The sequence below is a fragment of the Pongo abelii genome, chromosome 8 (genome assembly GCF_028885655.2).
Source record: "Pongo abelii isolate AG06213 chromosome 8, NHGRI_mPonAbe1-v2.0_pri, whole genome shotgun sequence".
Lineage (NCBI taxonomy): Eukaryota > Metazoa > Chordata > Mammalia > Primates > Hominidae > Pongo > Pongo abelii.
In genome coordinates this window covers 29,478,275-29,497,324 of record NC_071993.2, presented here as the reverse complement: position 1 = coordinate 29,497,324, position 19,050 = coordinate 29,478,275, and the positions used below count along the sequence as shown (strand labels likewise).

General features: G+C 41.0%; 1 protein-coding gene across 1 annotated transcript in view; it reads right to left on the bottom strand.

Annotated features, from left to right (window-relative positions):
- Positions 1 to 9,421: 9,421 nt before the first annotated feature.
- The window catches only part of LOC100937132 (putative uncharacterized protein C10orf126), a 35,886-nt gene continuing 26,257 nt past the window's right edge, over positions 9,422 to 19,050 (bottom strand). The window contains exons 4-5 of the mRNA XM_003777533.3: positions 18,038 to 18,073; positions 9,422 to 11,197 (exon numbers count right to left, since the gene is read on the bottom strand). Of these exons, the coding sequence (XP_003777581.2) occupies positions 10,889 to 11,197; positions 18,038 to 18,073 (345 nt within the window). The 3' untranslated portion in view covers positions 9,422 to 10,888. The remainder of the gene's footprint in view (positions 11,198 to 18,037; positions 18,074 to 19,050) is intronic.

Genomic DNA, 19,050 nt, shown 5'->3' with positions numbered 1-19,050 from the left:
GTCTGCTTCTTCAGATTGTTTCCTAGTTCTTTGCCTCTGTTTCTCGGTACTTCTGGCTTTCCAGTGCTCCATACTAGCAATAGCAAAGGCCCTGCTAGCACGCACACCCCAGGCTTCACCTCGCCTTAGTCAGCAGCTGCCAGGCTCTATGCACCATGTGTCTAATGACTGGGCCTGTCTATTAGAAGGGCCAGCTTCGGTGTCAGCCAGCCAGGGTGCACTAGAAGCCAACTGTGTAACTCTCCAGGATGAGTCAATAGGTGCAGGTAGAAGGAAGGGGTGGGGAAAAGACAGCCCTGAAGACACCACTCCCTTCTAACATTCTGGCAAAGAGAAAGAAGAGGAAGACCACATAGGAAGGAAAAGAGAAACACCGCGAAGAGGAGAATCCATTGCCCGAAGGAGACCCGGATGGTTTTCTGCCCCCTGCAGACCCTCAGCTCTCAGGGCCCTGCCTCAGGAACTATCTGGGAATGTGGTCTCCAATGCAGGTCTCCTGTCAGGAGATTTGTCTGGAATATTCCACAATATTTTGAATGCACAGTTAAAACCATACCACCTCTGTTTGATGTAGGCAAGAGACTGCTCAAGCCCTCACTCTGAGGGTGAAGAAAGCTCTGGAAGTTTCTCATGCCCTGGTTATGACAGCTGCAAGGGCCTCTCCCAGAGCCACAACGTGCCCGACTGCATTCTGTAACTGGAGCAACAAAACATTTTCCCCAGCCCCCAGCCAGGGGAAACACATTCCCCACCTCAGGCTCCACAGGGGCTGCCTGGGGCTCTTGGCAAATCCTTAGGGTTGTCTTCAGGAGATGAGTCCCAGTCCCCCTGATTCTAGAGGATATGAGGAGTGAGAGTCCTATAAACTCAGACTGAGTCAGGCCTGCTCTCAACTGGAGTGACCAAAATCTCATTCGATATCTACCCACTCTTAAGGCCTATAACAGCCTTTTACTCATTTAGGTTTTACATTGTGTGATAATCCCCATTCCCCTCTCCCCAACCCCACCCACCAGAAAAACACAGCTGAGATAATATCCACATTTACTCAACACTGACCAAAAGAAACTGCATCACCTTTTATGGTAATTGTTCAATTTCTGACTCAGAAACTTAGGTCACCGTAAGTGAAGTGGGGCAGCACTGGCCTTGAATGAGGTGATCTGAGTTCTAATCCATCCTCAGGAGATTCATTTAATCACATAGTGAGGTGGTTTGGCTCTGCGTCCCCACCCAAATCTCATCTCCAACTGTAATCCCCACATGTCAAGGGAAGGATCTGGTAGGGAGTGACTGGATGATGGGGGCACTTTCCCCAGGCTGTTCTTGTGATACTAAGTGAATTCTCATGAGATCTGATGGTTTTATGAGGTGCTCTTCCCGCTTCACTCCTGTCTCTCCTGCTGCCTTGTGAAGAAGGTGCTTCCTTCCTTCAGCTTCCGCCATATTGCAAGTTTCCTGAGGCCTCCCCAGCCACGAGGAATTGTGAGTCCATTATACCTCTTCCCTTTATACATTACCCAGTCTTGGGTAGTATCATTAGAGCGGTGTGAAAATGGACTAATACACACAGGTTTTTTAATGTATATTAAATGACAGCTGAAAGAATGACCATCTCTCAAATTCTATGGCTCTCTAAAATAATTGACCAAATCTAGGATGCTAGAAAGTATTTTACATAGATTGACAAAGCCCTGAGGAAGAGGGATAAAAGCAAATGAAACCATCCTAATTACAACTGAGGACAAATGGCCAAATTTGCTACTTTATTAGTATTCCTGATAATTAAAGGAGTTAAAGATACCTAAGAAAGTCAAGAGTCTTAACAAGGAGTTCTAGACACCTGGAAGGGTAGGATGTTAACCTCTGCAGTTAACTCAGATCTACCATATAAAGAAGTCTAGCTTATTCTTTACAGTGATATAAGAAACGTGTTTTAGAAAACTACTTTAATAAAGGGTCCAGCTGGGGGGGAAATCATTCATTGGATGAGAGATAAAATTTTAGCAAAAGTTGAAAATATGGAGAATTTCTGGTGTGAAGCTATGGAGCCGAAACCCATGATTTTCCACGGAAATGTGAATCCAAAGGAAGTCAAAGATCTTAATGCACATTTCAGTGAAACCACAGGTAGAGAAACCACTGATGCTGCTACTGAACTATTCACAAACTGGATGGGGAAGATTAAAAACCAGTTTTCTTACCATAATGTAAAATATCTACAAGAGGGCAGGGCACAGTGACTCGCGTCTGTAATACCAGCACTGAGGGAGGCCAAGGCAGCAGATCACTTGAGGTCAGGAGTTTGAGACCAGCCTGGGCAACACAGGGAGACCCCATATCTACAAGAATTACAAATATATATATATATATATATTTGTTATATATATATATATATTTGTTATATATATATATATTTGTTATATATATATATATATTTGTAATATATATATATATATTTGTAATATATATATATATATTTGTAATATATATATATATATTTGTAATATATATATATATATTTGTAATATATATATATATATATATATTAGCCGAGCAGGGTGGCAAGCATCTGAAGTCCCAGCTACTTATGAGGCTAAAGTGGGAAGATTGCTTAAGTCTGAAAGTTCAAGGCTGCAGTGAGCCATGATCACACCACTGCATTCTCTCTCTCTCTCTCTCTATATATATATATAATTAATATATAGAGTGAGAGAAAGAGATACATATATCTAGATATATATGATCACAGAATGAGACCCTGTCTCTCTCTATATATATGGATCACACCACTATAGATAGACAGATAGATAGATAGATAGATAGATAGATAGATAGATAGATATAGATATGCCTATATCTATCACACCACTATAGATAGACCACACACACACACAGGGTCTGTGTGTGTGTGTGTGTGTGTGTGTGTGTGTGTGTGTGTGTGTATACATCCACAGGAAGCAATTGGGTTTTTCTCTCTAGCCACAATGGTTCACATAGGAGGAAGGTCGCTGGCCAGTGTTCAGGGGCGACTCAAACTGCAATATGAAAGGAAATTTCCTTCCCAGGTCATTTTTCTCCTCAAAGCAAAAGAAACCAGTGAGCATTTTATCAAGGAAGAGGGACCTGCCCTCACTGGGGTGATGTGACCTCACATTGGGCCAGATGCGCTGTATCCTCCAATGAACCCCAGGACATTAAGGGGCAAGAATTTTTTTAAAAAATCGAACACCACCGGTATAGGCAATTTTCTTTTTTTTGTTTTGTTTTGTTTTGTTTTTGAGATGGAGTCTTGCTCTGTCACCCAGGCTGGAGTGCAGTGGTGCAATCTCAGCTCACCACAACCTCCACCGTACTGGGTTCAAGTGATTCTCCTGCCTCAGCCTCCTAAGTAGCTGAGATCACAGGTATGTGCCACCATGTCTGGCTAGTTTGTTGTATTTTTAGTGGAGACAGGGTTTCACCGTGTTAGCCAGGATGGTCTTGATCTCCTGATCTTGTGATCCGCCTGCCTCGGCCTCCCAAAGTGCTGGGATTACAGGCGTGAGCCACCACACCCAGCCTTGTATAGCCAATTTTCTAAAGTTCTAATTGTGTTTCTCTAATCCTGGAAGTTGAGAACAGGTGAAACAGACATCAGTCAGTTTGTACTACAAAAAAGTCTAATCATGACGGGACACTAGCAAGACGATTGAATATTATAGGGTACATCCATAATATAGGATACCATGCAACCATTTTGAAAGAATAAAGCACAACCTTTGTATTGAACTGAAAAAACTCTCTAAAATATGTTGTTATATTTTTCTTAAAATGTTAGTTACAGATTAAAACATATGATGTGATATGGTTTATATTTTTCAAATCTCACAGAAGGAAATCATGTTATATATACACATACCACAAATGCATAAAAACAAAGATCTGGGAATCTCCTAAGAACTTTGGGGGATGACTGATATAAGATAGGGGAGTTAAGGGGGTTATCAGCTGCATTTCTACTGCATGAACATTTTTCCAGCTAGGATACATTGTGCGTTACGTATGATAAAATGATTAAGATCAGGATTTTGATATAAGACTTGCTTTTTCAAATTTCAGTTTCATTGCTTAGTAGCTGAGGCAAATGACTTACACTCTTTGAGCCTCACTTTCCTCATCAATAAAATGGAAAAAATAATAGTTCCTAACTCACAGAGTTGTTATAAGAGTTAAATGGCCAATACACTTGCTAGTTATCCACAAAGTTAAAAATTAAAAATTAGAAAAAAGACAACAGACATGGTGGCTCACGCCTGTAATCCCAGCACTTTGGGAGGCAAAGGCGGGCTGATCATGAGGTCAGGAGTTTGAGACCAGCCTGGCCAACATGGTGAAACCCCATCTCTACTAAAAACACAAAAATTAGTCAGGCCTGGTGGAGAGCACCTGTAATCCCAGCTATTAGGGAGGCTGAGGCAGGAGAATTGCTTGAGCCCAGGAGGCGGAGGTTGCAGTGAGTTGAAATCACACCACTGCACTCCAGCCTGGGCAACAGAGCAAGACTCCGTCTCAAAAAAAAAAAAGTTTTTTTTAAATTAGAAAAAAGAATTAAATGACCATATGATATGCACTTAATACTATGGCACTTAACACAAATTAAATGCTCAATTAATGTTAACTATTATCATTATTGCTATTACTGCTTCTAAGATTATTCTTGACTCAGTTACTGATCAGGAGAGCATTCCAACAGTGATCACACCCCCATTTCAGAAACTTACTGAAAATGAGCAAATGGGATATAAGTTCCCACTAATGAATTAACAGTCACTAGAGGGGTGTCCCCTTTCCCCACAAGGAACAAGCTTACTCTCAATCAAAACTAGAGGCTGTGAGTGGAGAAACACACAGCCAAGAAATCACAGAGAAGGCAGAACCCCAGTCAAAGGGTAGGGCCACTTTGATGCATATCTTGAATGCTCAAATTAATTTCCAGAACCTAACTCATCCCTGAACAATTTTTTCTTTTTCTTTTTTTTTTTTTTTTTTTTTAGCATTGGAGTTGGGGTCTTACTTTGTCACCCAGGCTAGAGTGCAGTGGTACAATCACCACTCACTGCAGCCTCAAACTCCTGGGCTCAAGCTATCCTCCCACCTCAGCCTCCCAAGTAGCTGGAACTACAGGCATATGCCACCATGCTCAGCTAAGTTGCTGGGGGTTTTGTTGGTTTTGTTTTTCTTTTAGAGAAGGGATCTAAACAAAGGATTTAAAATGTGTGCTTGGGACAGACAATTCACGGCCCAAAGGACACAGACACCTCAAGTGTCAACTCCCCTCCATCCTGGGGAAGAAATGCTCAGGCCGTAAGACTAGGGAGGGCTGGGAGACAGGGGTGAATCAGGATTTTTCCTTCTTTTTTTCTTATACATAGGCCTCACTTCTGTTTTAAGGAACCTGGAGTTCAGCATGCTTCATTAGGTTGCATAAATTAATCTTTAATATCTCAAACAAATCCAGAAGCTGTTATACAAGAAAGTCATTTATTTTAACATGTTGAAACACATACCCACACCGCACACAGAAGAACCACAATTTTTTCAAGCTATCAATTATAGCCATTAGAAACCAGATAATTCAGAGTTAGTCCTTGACGCAAGCCAAGTGGTTTAAAGTCTATTTAGAGATGTAATATACACTTTCATTACTTATAAAACAAACTTTTAGGTTTTTTTTTGTTTTTTGTTTGTTTGTTTGTTTGTTTTTGAGATAGAGTCTTACTCTGTCACCCAGGCTGGAGTGCAGTGGCACGATCTCGGCTCACTGCAAACTCCACCTCCTGGGTTCAGGTGATTCTCCTGCCTCAGCCTCCTGAGTAGCTGGGATTACAGGCGTGCGCCACCACTCCTGGCTAATCTGTTTGTATTTTTAGTAGAGACGGGGTTTCACCATGTTGGCCAGGCTGGTCTCCAACTCTTGACCTCAAGTGCCTTGGCCTCTCAAAGTGCTGGGATTACAGGCATGAGCCACCGTGCCCAGCCAAACTTTTAGGTTTTTTGTTTTTTGTTTTCAAAGCTCATGTGTGGCAGGCAGCCCTCTTCCTAACTGGCTCAGGACTGACTTTGGCCGGGCGCAGTGGCTCATGCCTATAATCCCAGCACTCTGGGAGACCAAGGTGGGAGGATTGCTTGGGCCCACAAGTTTGAGACCAGCCTGGGCTACGTAGTGAGACCCTAACTCTACAAAACAAAAACACAAAAATTAGCCGAATGTGGTGGCACGTGCCCATAGTCCCTGCTCCTCAGGAGGCTGAGGCAAGAGGATGGCTTGAGCTCAGGAGATCAAGGCTACAGTGAGCCAAGATTGCACCACTACACTCCAGCCTGGGCTACAGAGCAAGACTTTGTCTCAAAAAAAAAAAAAAAAAAGAGAGAGAGACTGATTTTGTGCTATAGTAACAATGTTACTAAACTTAGATTTTTCAAAGTCTTCAGACAGATCCTTGAGACAACCAGGGACCAAGGGCCTACTTGAGTCAAGGTGTTAAGTGTTAGAAGAGGTTCAAACTAAACACTTATTAACTAAATTGTTAACTTGGGGGATAAGATCCCACTTAAAGAGGCAGTACTTTGACTGTTTGAGCACCAACAAGGAAATGCTGTAATACCTTAGTCATATTTGCTATCTGGGAAAATAATAACTGAATATATGTTTACTGATAGAAGTAAGTTCTCTGAAGAATGACAGAGTTAGTGTCATTTTCTAAATATTAAATTCCTTCGGCCTGGAGGAGTGTTTCTCATGACAAAGGACTTGCTGTTTGTTTAGTATTAGTATGTATTAATAATGAGTTTTCAAAGAGTAGAAGGGTTGAGGACTGTTTGACTAAACTCTTTCAGAGAGTTCAGTGTACATAAACTGTTCATTAACAAGAGCAGAAAGATCCCTGGAGGTAAAATTTGGATTTCAGAAATGTGATTTTTATTATATTTGGAGCCAAAGCACAGTAGGAACGCATATCAGATTATAATAGAGAGATAAGTTTTGAAATTCAATTACTTGCCATAAACAGTTCATGGGTACACGCTCCAAGGATCAATCAAATGAATAAAATGACGACAACTTGGAATCATGCTATTATCAGAACAGGATATCTGAGGAACATTACACTCTAACTGAGTGCTTCAATGGAAGATTAATTATTCTGAATATAAGTAATTCTAGAAATAGTGTTTAAAGAAAGCTGGGCCTATGGTGGAAGACGGCTTGTCATTCCCGACCACTCTGAATGTTTCTCATACTCCCCTTTGTACAACAGTGTAGCAAACACTGAAGAAATATGGCCAGGAAGTTTTATAATTTATACTCTCAAGGAGTCTGCCTTAGTAATGGAAAACAGGACAAACAGACATAGAGATGATACGTAGATGAGTGATATACACAGAGAGACCTCACTGCCTGGAGCACAGCGAGGATGCCAAAATTATAACAACTCTCAAGAAACTTACAATCATGCTCAGAAAATAAAATATACATAGGTGATAACTAGTTTTCTAATAATCAAAGAACAATATATCAGAATCTAAGCATCTCAGAGGCAGATGAGAAATTAGAGTTGATAGACTAACTCTTTGATAGATGAAGAAGAAATAAAGATATGAAAAAATAAGGCAAAAACTAATAATTAATGAGTGACTATGGGTAAGACAGACCCCAGGCTCGTCCCCTTATACATTATCTCACGGAATACTCATGACAGCTCTGTGAGGCATGGGGATTACCCTCCTTTGACAAAGGAAAGGACAGAGGATTTGAGAGTTGAAGGAAAATCACACAGCTAAGAAGATGGATCCAGGACCAGACTCGGGTTCTTTTCTCTATGTCTGTGGTCTTTCCCCAAACAATGCAGGGGGGCCTAAGTGCCAGATCTAACGCCTGGTAACAACATGGATATGTATATTTGAACCTAGAGGAGACAAATCTGGGAAATCTTCACAAGAAAGCTGGAATTGAACTAAGATGTAAAAAGAACATAAACCAGAAATGTTTAAAGAATAAAGTAGCTGAGATGGTTTCTACCTCCAGTGTGTGTCTTTCTCACCCCTAAAGGAGGAATCTTTGCCAGGGCTAGGCGTAGGTTTTACTCTCCGTGACATTTTCAGTGCCAGCCCTCATATCTGGACCTCGGTACCCTGAACAAGTGTGTGTTGAACTATTAAATGCAGAGAGACTTGGGGATGATAGGGGTAATAGGCTGTGAATTGTAAATTCACAATTGTGAATAGGCTGAGGAACAGAGAGCAGATGTTGCCTAAATGAACAGCAAATAAATGGGGAATATGAAAATTTAACAGATTTATCCAATTGTGGTGTCCATTCTGCTGCCCTCCTGTCCCCCATGGGTAGCTGACCTCTGACCTTGGCTAGAAGAGTGTTTGCGGTTTTAGAGTCACTGAGCAAGGACCACATCATTAGCCTCAAGGTTGAGGATGATTTCTCCCTCCTAAGTCCTAAGAAAGTCAGTGTGAAGGTGGACCCAGGGTCTGAGTCCACACTAGCGGGCGGGAGCAGAAAAATACCCCAGACCCACCATTACCAACAAACCTGTCAATTGCAGAACTTTGGTTGGCAACATTCTTGGCTTGGGGGTGAGGAGAGAGTTGGAAGGGACAGACAGAAAGGTGCCAGTGAATCAATTTTAGTTTTGGCAAACACTGGATGGAGACACATCAATAACGGTAGGGCTAGAGATTAATTAAGAAAAAACTTTAAATGGAAGAGATAATCTATTCTATCAGATAATCTATTATAGCAGTGGCATGATCTTAGCTCACTGCAATCTCTGCCTCCTGGGTTCAGGCAATTCTCCTGCCTCAGCCTCCCAAGTAGCTGGGATTGCAGGCACGTGCCACCATGCCCAGCTAATTTTTGTATTTTTAGTAGAAACATTCATTTAGTGCATAAATGAATATAAATGAAATATATCAATAGAACAGTGCTGGATATAACCTAAGTTCCAGATTTTGCCCTTTTCTCTTTCTTTCTTAAATATGTTTAATTGTGTAATATCTCAGCAATTCAGAAGAAATGAAAACAATGACAATGACCAAGGGGTTCATCCACTAGATCTAAGAAGTGTTATCCTTAACACAATCTTTCCTTTAGTTACCTTTTTATTTTTTGAGAAAGAAAATATTTTAGTGTCAGCTAAAGCATCCCCATTTCATTGTTTACTCTCCATCACCAGAGATAGACAGTAATTGACTATATTTTTATATTTTACAGACATAAAACGGTAAGCAATGTATAGTAACATTTGAACATCTTTAAATGTACAGATGTGGTGAATTACATTAAAAAGATTTCCTAATGTAAACCATCCTGCCACATTAGGATAAACACTAACTGGTCAAAAATGTATTATTTAAATATTTTGATAGATTTGGTTTACTAATATTTTATTTAAGATCATTACACTCATTTCATAATTAACAATGACCTATAATTTTGCTACACTCTACTTTACTTGTTCAGTTTTATTATCAAGGTTATGCATACAAAATGATGTGGGAAGTTGTCCTTTTTCTATTCTTTGAAAAAGTTTATACAAAGTAGTGCTTATCTGTTCTTTGAAGATTTTGTAAACTTGGCTGTGTCTGGCCTGTTTTTTGGAGAGGGAGGCATCCGGGAAAGGAAGGCTGTAGATTATTAACTTGATTCACTTCTTTTGTTGATTATAGGTATATTCCAGCTTTTTCTTTCATCAGTTTTTGTAATTAATATTTTTCTAGGAGATTGTCTGATTTCTCTGTTTCCAAATGTATTGTCAGGAATTTGTCCATAATATTCTCTTACAGGCTTTAAAATCTCCATCAGTAGTTATGCTCTGTTTCTTTTTCATGCTTTTTCTTCTCTCGTCCTTGGTCATTCTTGCCAGATATGGCTTTATCACTCTTTTCAAGGAACCGGCTTTTAGTTGGGTTGATTTTCTGCATTATTACTTTGTTTTCTAGCTCATTAATTGCTCTCCTTATCTTTATGGTTTCCTTCCTTCTTCTGACTTCTTTCTGCTTGCTTTGCTGTTGTTTTTCTATTGTACTGTGTCAAGCACATAGCTGGCAAATTTTTCAGTCTTTCTAATTTTCTAATATATGTGACTGAGGCTGTAAATGTTTATTTAAACCAGAGGTGGCCAGTCTTTTGGCTTCCCTGGGCCACATCAGAAGAAGAAGAATTGTCTTGGGCCACACGTAAAATACACTAACACTAATGATAGCTGATGAGCTAAAAAAAAAAAAAAAAAAAAAAAAAGTCTCACAATATTTTAAGAAAGTTTACGAATTTGTGTTGGGCCGCATTCAGATATGTCCTAGGCCACATTGTGGCCTACAAGACATGGGTTGGATAAGCTTGATTTAAAGTATCATTTATTTAGGCTGCATCCTACAGGTTTTTTCTCTGCTTCATTTTAATTACTTCATAATCCGTATTATTATTTCTTTTGCTCTTACAGTTTTTCAATTTTATTATGGAGCATTTCAAACATACAAAAGCAAACACTGCTTCACGTGGAATCCTTCTGGAATGTTCCCAGTTCAATATCACTGCAAGTGAGCTTTCTAATATATGCTCTTAGGTAATAACATTCCCTCATTATTTTTACTTTAAAAAACCATGCGTGTGTCTTATTTCTTCTCTTTGAAGACAAAATTATACCTTAAATAACCTCATGTCATACAATGCAAGGGCTTTGCAAAATCCAGCTGAATTAAATTTTTTTTAAAATCCCACATGACCAGATTAAAAGCAGCCCATTTTGCCAAAATGTAGACTTGCTTCATAGACAGTTAAAAGTAATTTTTAAAACACAGCTCTCATTTCATCACTACAATTTCCAAGTTTGAACTTCTACAAAAGTTCAAGATAGTTGAACAAGCACCGTTTTTGGAACTGTAAATAAAGCAGTTGCCTATGGAACCCGGGTCCTGCTTTTTTTGCCTCTTTGCCTGCCGCTGATCCTTGTCCTGCTGCTGCCTTTCCAAAGGGCTCAGTGTGTGCACTCCCAGGGAATGAGCCATCCAAGCCGCAATCCTGAGCCCAAGAAAAGCACCACCGAGCCTCCGCAGGAAAAATAAGTTGCTGCCACACGAAGGAAAAGATTCCAGAGCCTTCAGACTCCACCGCCACTGGCTCAACTGTTTCTAAGAATAGCGTGAACTGTGGAAAAAAAAAAAAAAATACTGGCACCAGACATTGGTCTTTAATTGTCTCCAGGCATTAAAATAGAAACAAGCTGAAACGGAAGTGCCCCTGGAAACCCTCTCCCAGCCTCACTCAGTGTGAACTAGAAGCGGGATGTGGATGCGCCTTCCAGAGACATGGACTCCAGAAGGCCAACCCTGCGCCGTGGCGTCACCACGGAGCACGTTTCCAGGACAGGGTGGTCTCTCCCAAAGTAGAGGAAGGCCAGGGGCCAGGAGCAGTCTCCAGGGGCCCAGGCCTCACCCATTCTCAGGCTTCCTAGCGATTCTCTCGAGGCCTCTGATTGGAGGCCCCATGGGATGTGAGGGGTCCGCCTCCCAATAGCCGAAGTTGTTTATCAGAGGCTTCTCTTTCTGGTTCATTTCCATAATCTTAAATTTAGCTAATTGATTCCTAAATCAAATTTTGCAAATAGTTTCTTGTCATAAAAAACAACATCAGCCTTATAACTGGGAGGCCCCTCAGCATAAAGGGATGTGTGCAGTTAGATCCTATATTCATAGGCTAGAGAGCCCACCACATCCCCTACTCCATAGAGGGAACTCTTCAGTTCAGAAGACAGAAAATTGTGTTTTGTTTTGTTTAATGAAGATGTGACAGTCATCTGAATACTGGGTTTCATAACCTAAACAGATTTCCAAACTTTGAGGATTGCTTCCAAATAAAAGAAGTGCTGCATGCAGAAAAAGATCAAGGAGCCCAATTCTAGTCTCCACTCATTCAAATTTCTCTTGCCTAGTGCCTCATTCGAATTTCCCTTGCCTGGTGCATTAATCATTTTATGAAAATAGGTTTTTTCCCTGCAAGGTTTCTAGTATTTATGAAATTACTCTTAGTTGGAAACATAAGATAAACCAACACTCAAGCTTCTCTCAATTCCTAGACAAACACACTAAATAAAAGAGGTGGTTAGGGCTAAGTTTTCCAGAAACCCAGCGCCAATTCCTGATGGGATTATTTCAGCTCTACTTTTTCTAACATGGTTAATTGTTGACGAAGTATGGAAAAAAACAGAAAATAAAATGAAGCTCTTTTCTCTTATGTGCATAATATTCCATAATATGGAAGTCAAAAGCTGCTTCACAGGTGGGGAACAGGGCTGGAGCAAGGGGAGATACACACTTCAAAAGAATGCAACTTAATAGGGCTGGCAGGCCCCACGTGGCTCCAAACCCTACACACCATGGCCCTCCCAACCCAAACTCCAGTTGAAGACCTCAGAGGGAATTGACCGGATTCTGTTTTAGAAACACATAAAACCAAAAAAATCTAGCACCAGAGGGAGACAGATACAAATGGGAACAGCCCAACCAGATGGAACATTTACAACATATGTCTCTCAGAAGCCCTGTCTTTGGTTGCAACCATCAGCACATGCAGAAATGTGTCATCCCCCACTCTACACCCTCCCCAAACACAGTGCTCACTGTGATCCTTATCTACCCAAACCAGATTACTCAAGCCAGAGCAGAGATTGATTGTCTTTGCCCAAGGTCGGCAATCAGCCATCAATTATACTTGCCACATGCTAGGCTGTTCCTAACTCAGAAATCTTAGAGCATTTAGTTGCACATAGAAAGGACTCCATAAGTGTTCGTTGAATTGAATGGAATGATTGTGCTCAACTAATCGCCATTGCTCAACTGTTTCCCAATATCCATTGGTGCTTAACATCAACTCTCATCACTTGGACTTTCTCTTGCCTATGTTTGCCAATAAGGTTTATATTTCAGGACACCAGACCAGTTCGCCTTCTAGAACCTGAACCTACCTATGTTCTCCACCAACACCTCACCCTCATCTTCGCCTTAACTCAAGATTCACCTGTCTCCACTGTCTGACATCTCTTGATCTATTCACAGCTACCAGTACTCAGCTGTGGCATTTAGAAGTGGAATCAAGGAGGAGAAGGATGGTGAGGAAAGAGGAAAGAGTTTACATTTGCTCTCCCCACTGCTGTGTGCCAGGCACTGCATATATTATCTCTTGTAATCCTGTTTTTAAAGAATGCTGGAGACTAGGGAAATGATACTTCCACTGTCTAAGCCTTTGGGTCAGGAAACTAACTCAAACGCCAAGCTCCCAAATGCCTTCCACAATGGAGACATTAAACCCTTTTAAATTAGTGATTTTTAATTTATGATTTTAAATTATGAGAATTGATGAACACCCATAATGAAATTTTCATCCACCCACTATAAAATGAAGTACTAAAATGTGATTCCCTGAGGCTGAAATATACTATTCAAAGAACTATCCTGAGACTATAGGGGAATCCTATCTTAGGAAGGAGTAAAATAATCTCTTATTGCAAAAATTCACATGCTCAAAATTGCTCTTCAAAATCTTTCAAGGAGGTACCAAAATCAAGTCCAATAAACCGTTATTACTTCTTCTTTTTTTTTTTCTTTTTTTGAGATGGAGTTTTGCTCTTGTTGCCCAGGCTGGCATGCAATGGCATGATCTTGGCTCACTGCAACCTCCACCTCCTGGGTTCCAGCAATTCTCCTGCCTTAGCCTCCGAAGTAGCTGGGATTACAGGCATGTGCCACCACGCCGGCTAATTGGGCATTTTTAGTAGAGATAGGGTTTCACCATGTTGGCCAGCCTGGTCTCAAACTCCTGATCTCAGGTGATCTACCTGCCTCGGCCTCCCAAAGTGCTGGGATTACAGGTGTGAGCCACTGTGCCCAGCCCCAGTAAACCATTATTACTTAACAAGTTTAATCACAGCCTATTTTTCTTACAGCATTGGACAAGATCACTAGTTCTACAGCTGACTATACCTGGTGAAATATTTGGCTCACTTTAAGTGCCAGGCTGTTAAAAAGAAAAAAAAAAAAAAAACAAGCAGAACAAAAACCTTCTCTTAAAAGACTAGAATCGCACTCAGCTGAGGAACACAGAACTGTGTGCTAGTCACGTGGTTATAAGCATATGTATAAAAGTCATCACATTTTTTGCCTTAGATTTTTTTCACTTTACTATATTTAAATTTACCTCCATAAAGTGTTACAAGAAAGTCTTATAGTGATTGTCAAATGATTATGCAGGGAATTCTCAAACAAGAATTCTCCCCTCTCTCACAACTGAATTTTAATCAATGCACTTAAATCCTTAAGTTTTTGAGTTTTAAGCTCCCTCCTTGGGAGGAAGAACAGTACCTAAGGAACCTTCGTAATTCTTTCATATATTGAGTAAAGATGCCAAAGTCACTGATTAAAGCTCCCTAACCTCTTAACTCATTACCACAAAACCACCCTGGGGGCCAGGGATCCTGGGTTTTCACTGCCTTCTTTATGAAACTTTCTTTCATCTTAGCTGAAATAATAACTCAAAATCAGTATGTGAGTCAGTCAAAGCATTGTTAATCCAATAGCAAATGTCTTGACTTTTTAGATTACAGGCAACTAGGGAAATACTTATAATAGTTAAGGCTTTTTTAAAAACAAACAAACAAACAAATCTTCCATGAAGTCTATATGAATTATTTTTTTTGTTGCTTTACAGAGCAAAAATTATCTTAAATCTTCTTGATTAAAAAAAAAAATCAAAGTGATGCTTCCTTGTTAGCTTGCAAAACCCAGAAAATGATACTGTTGGAAAACGCTAGTGATTTAATTAGCTGTTAAATAGACAACTTCCTTTCACCCTCTCGATTCATAGCTCCCATGGGAGAATTTATTAACTTTAGTGGCTAAGTTCACATTAATTAAGCCTAACTGCCCTTGACCAGTTAAATAGCTAATCTGTAAAAATGCAGCTGATTTTGGATGTGTGTGTGTATAAAATTATTGATAATTTTTTATGTATTTTAATATCTCCATTGCTTCAGGATACTGCTTTACAAGCATGCATCATTAGAGGATAAATCCATAATGATAAAGCATTTCCATTCACACATGCGATCTTTCGCATCAGCCTTATAAATGTCAGCATTGCCTCCGAACATTTCTTCACGTGTTTTCCAAAGCTAAGTCTCTGGAATCCCCTGACTTTAAACTGTTGAGTAAGTTCAAGTTGAGTTTCATGCTGGCAAAGAGAGTGCCTAACTACAAAGAAATACCCACTGTGTAATCGCTGTTTCATGTCCGCTCGGACCGCCCGTTCTGTTTCATTATTCCTCTTTCAGCCACCTCCAGGCCAAACACTCGGACAAAATCACTCTGGCAACTTGTGAATGCCTTCTGCTCATATAGGATGGCTGTTTTGCCCCCTGTGCTTTCTTTACTGAGCTGTTTAATAAACAGCAGGGTAGCTGGGAATTTCTTGGAAGGAGCCTGGCAGGGAGAGGGCACCATGGTGCCGACTTTCCAGGCTGACTCACAGTTGCATTTGCAAGCCTGGGGCTCCCCAGCCATCCCCACAGAGCTGCTGAATAGGTTGCTAAGGGCTTGGCAATGTTCTGCACAGCCACTGCTGATACTAAAGAGGCCACAACAGGCTGGATCCCAGAAGAAAGGAAGTGCTAACAGGTTGAGTCACCATGAATGCGGGACTCCTTCGTTTAATAATTTCAGACAGTTCTGTCTGGGCTTAAACGCCCCACAGTCCTGTGACAATGTCCCAGAGATTCAAAGATAAGTTACCTGATGCCTTCAGAACACATTTCCTTTTGTTCACAAGATAGTAAAGCTTCTCCCTCACGCATATTCACTGGGTTTTTGTTTTGTTTTGTTTTGTTTTGTTTTGTTTTGTTTTGTTTTGATGGAGTCTCTCTCGCCCAGGCTGGAGTACAATGGCACGATCTCTGCTCGCTGCAACATCCATCTCCCAGGTTCAAGAGATTCTCCTGCCTCAGCCTCCCCAGTAGCTGGGACTACAGGTGCCTGCCACCATGCTTGGCTACTTTTTGTATTTTTAGTAGAGACAGGGTTTCGCCATGTGGTCAAGGCTGGTCTCGAACCCCTGACCTCAGGTGATCCTACTGCCTTGGCCTCCCAAAGTGCTGGGATTACAGGCGTAAGCCACTGTGCCACATATTCACTGTTCACCAGCCCTCTTCATTCATGGCATCTGGCCTTAAGCAAGGGAATGAAAGTTTTTTGTTTTTTGTTTTTTTACGTCAAAAAGGGAGGGGAATAGATGAGAAGGAACATTAATATCAGCTTAACTGACCTGAAACAGCAAGTGCAAATTTGAGAGGGATGTTGGGGTCCAAAGTTGTGTGGAGGTTCAGCAGGCAATCTTTCCCCACACACACACATCCTCCAAGTAGGGGAAGTGGAGATCGGAAGGAGACATTGCTCTTATTTTGGTTGTTAACTGGACACAGGTATGTAGTCATACCTCGATGACAGTCACAAAGTCCTGGACAAGGTAACATTGGAGTCCAGAATAGATGCCCATTTTATTTCCATCTGCTATAGAATGCTGAGCACTTAGGAAACAGGAGAGCTTTTGTAGTAGTATTTATCTCCACCCATCTCATTTTTCTGTCACTCTAGGGTGGTTGAACCGTGGCATTATGTTCTCTATCTCATTCCTACTATAGGATGAGGCAATGCTTGACAGAGAAAAATTGGGATTTGGACAAGATCTATTCAATGTCCCTGCACATTGTGTAGAAGCTAGAATTGATGGTGCAAATACTACATCTTGAAGATAATGCACCTGATCTCATCCAAACTCAGAAGCTAAGCAGGTTTGGGCCTGGTTTGTATTTGGATGGGAGACCACCTGGAAATACTGGGTGCTGTAGGCTTGGCCGGGCACAGTGGCTGATAGGTTTGGCTGTGTCCCTACCCAAATCTCATCTTAAATTATAGTTCTCATAATCCCCACATGTCATGGGAGGGACCTGATGGGAGGTAATTGAATAATGGGGATGGGTTTTTCTCATACTGTTCTTGTGATAGTGAACAAGTCTCATGAGATCTGATGGTTTTATAAAGGGGAGTTCCCCTGCACCCCCTCTCCTGCCTGCTGCCATGTAAGACATGACTTTGCTCCTCTTTCACCTTCCCCCATGATTATGAGGCCTCCCCAGCCGTGTGGAGCTGTGAGTCCATTAAACTTCTTTTTTTTTTCTGTGAATTACCCAGTCTCAGGTATTTCTTCATAGCAGTATGAAAAAGGATTAGTACAGTGGCCCATGCCTGTCGTCCCAGCTACTGTCATCTCAGCCTGAGGATCACTTGAGATTAGGGGATCATTTGAGCCCAGGAGGTCGAGGCCAGCCTGCACAACACAGGGAAGCTTCCTTTCAAAAAGTAATAATTAACTTAAAATTTAAAAGGTGAGACTGCTCCAGGACCTAGCCATTCTCTCTAGTCACCCTGGGTACGTCACAAGCCACAGGCACACAAATGCAAACTCCCCCGGGGGACAAGGCCACTTCCTTCCTTGGTGACTTCCTAGCATGTATAGGGTGTTAGCTTAAACTATAACCTGTCCTCCCCAGGCCACAGGACCTTTGTCCTGGCCCCTCCCTAAGACTCACCAATCACCTCCCTAGAGAAGCAGAAGAAACACGTAGGGTGCAGAGTGCCAAAGTGGCACACACCACAGTCCCAAATAATTCACCCAGGTGGCCAGGGGCTCATCTGTTCCCAGTTAAAAATACATCTACAAGCCAGAAATCTTGATTTCAAACAGATCCAAGGGTGCAAAAAGGCACTTTGAGCACATAAGGTATAGTATATAATAAGGAATGTAAAGTTTCGTTAGAATAAGTAAGTGCTAAGTACACGTGTGTGTGTGTGTGTATATGTATATATACTAGAAAACTTTTTCAGTTAATAAAAATATATCATCTATCATGCAGACACACTGTGGCGTGTAATAAGTACTTACCGTCATTGAGTTCCAATCATACAATTCTAGGCTTACCTGAAAATGAAAAAAAAAATCACAACAGTAATTAAACCTTAAATAATAGAGACTAAACATAATTCAAGGTGTGTACTTATCCAACATAACCTGAAAGGAATAGAAATTTCCATTACACATTCATTGTCTTAAAAGATCTTCAAAGCCATCATTCATAATCATAAATAAAAATGATTGTAAATCAAAATTTCTCTGATCTAGAGGGAGCAGTATGACAAAATCATGTAGAAGGATTTGTTGTGATATCATCCAGTTAAACCCCAGGAAACAGTGATGCAACAGCTCTTGGGAAAGATCCTGCGGTGTTATCAGTTCTTTCTTTCAAATTCTCTTCAAGCTTGTACATCTAGAGTATCTCCTGCTAAATGGTAAATAAGCATTGTTTCATAATGCTTATAAGGTATTCACAAAATAAAATACGGACATTTTTTGACTCTTTTTCTTGTCCATATAATGTGGATTAGTCTCCATGACAACACCAACTGTCGCATCACATTATCACGAACACTCCCAACAACTGCTGTGCTGCTGTGACCCACAGTAACCCATTGTTCGATTTTTATTTTATTTCTCGAGACAGGGGCTCACTCCATCACTCAGGCTAGAGTGCAGTGGCACAATCATAGCTCACTGCAGCCTCAAAGTCCTGGGCTCAAGCTATCCTCCCACAACAACCTCCTATGTAGCAGGGACTACAGGCACACATGCCTAGCTATTTTTTTTTTAATCTTTAGTAGAGATGAGGTCTTGCTATGTTACCCAGGCTGGTCTCGAACTCCTAGGCTCAAGCAATCTTCCCGCTTCAGCCTCCCAAAGTGCTGAGATTACAGGTGTGAGCTAGCACACCCGGTCCATCATTCCATTTTTAAATAGATGACCATGTATTGAAAAATCTTGGGGAAATTATTTGGCTGCTTATGTGTGTCTAGTATTTAAACACCCGGAGAAATGGGTTTCTCCTGTACGTTGTAATTTAG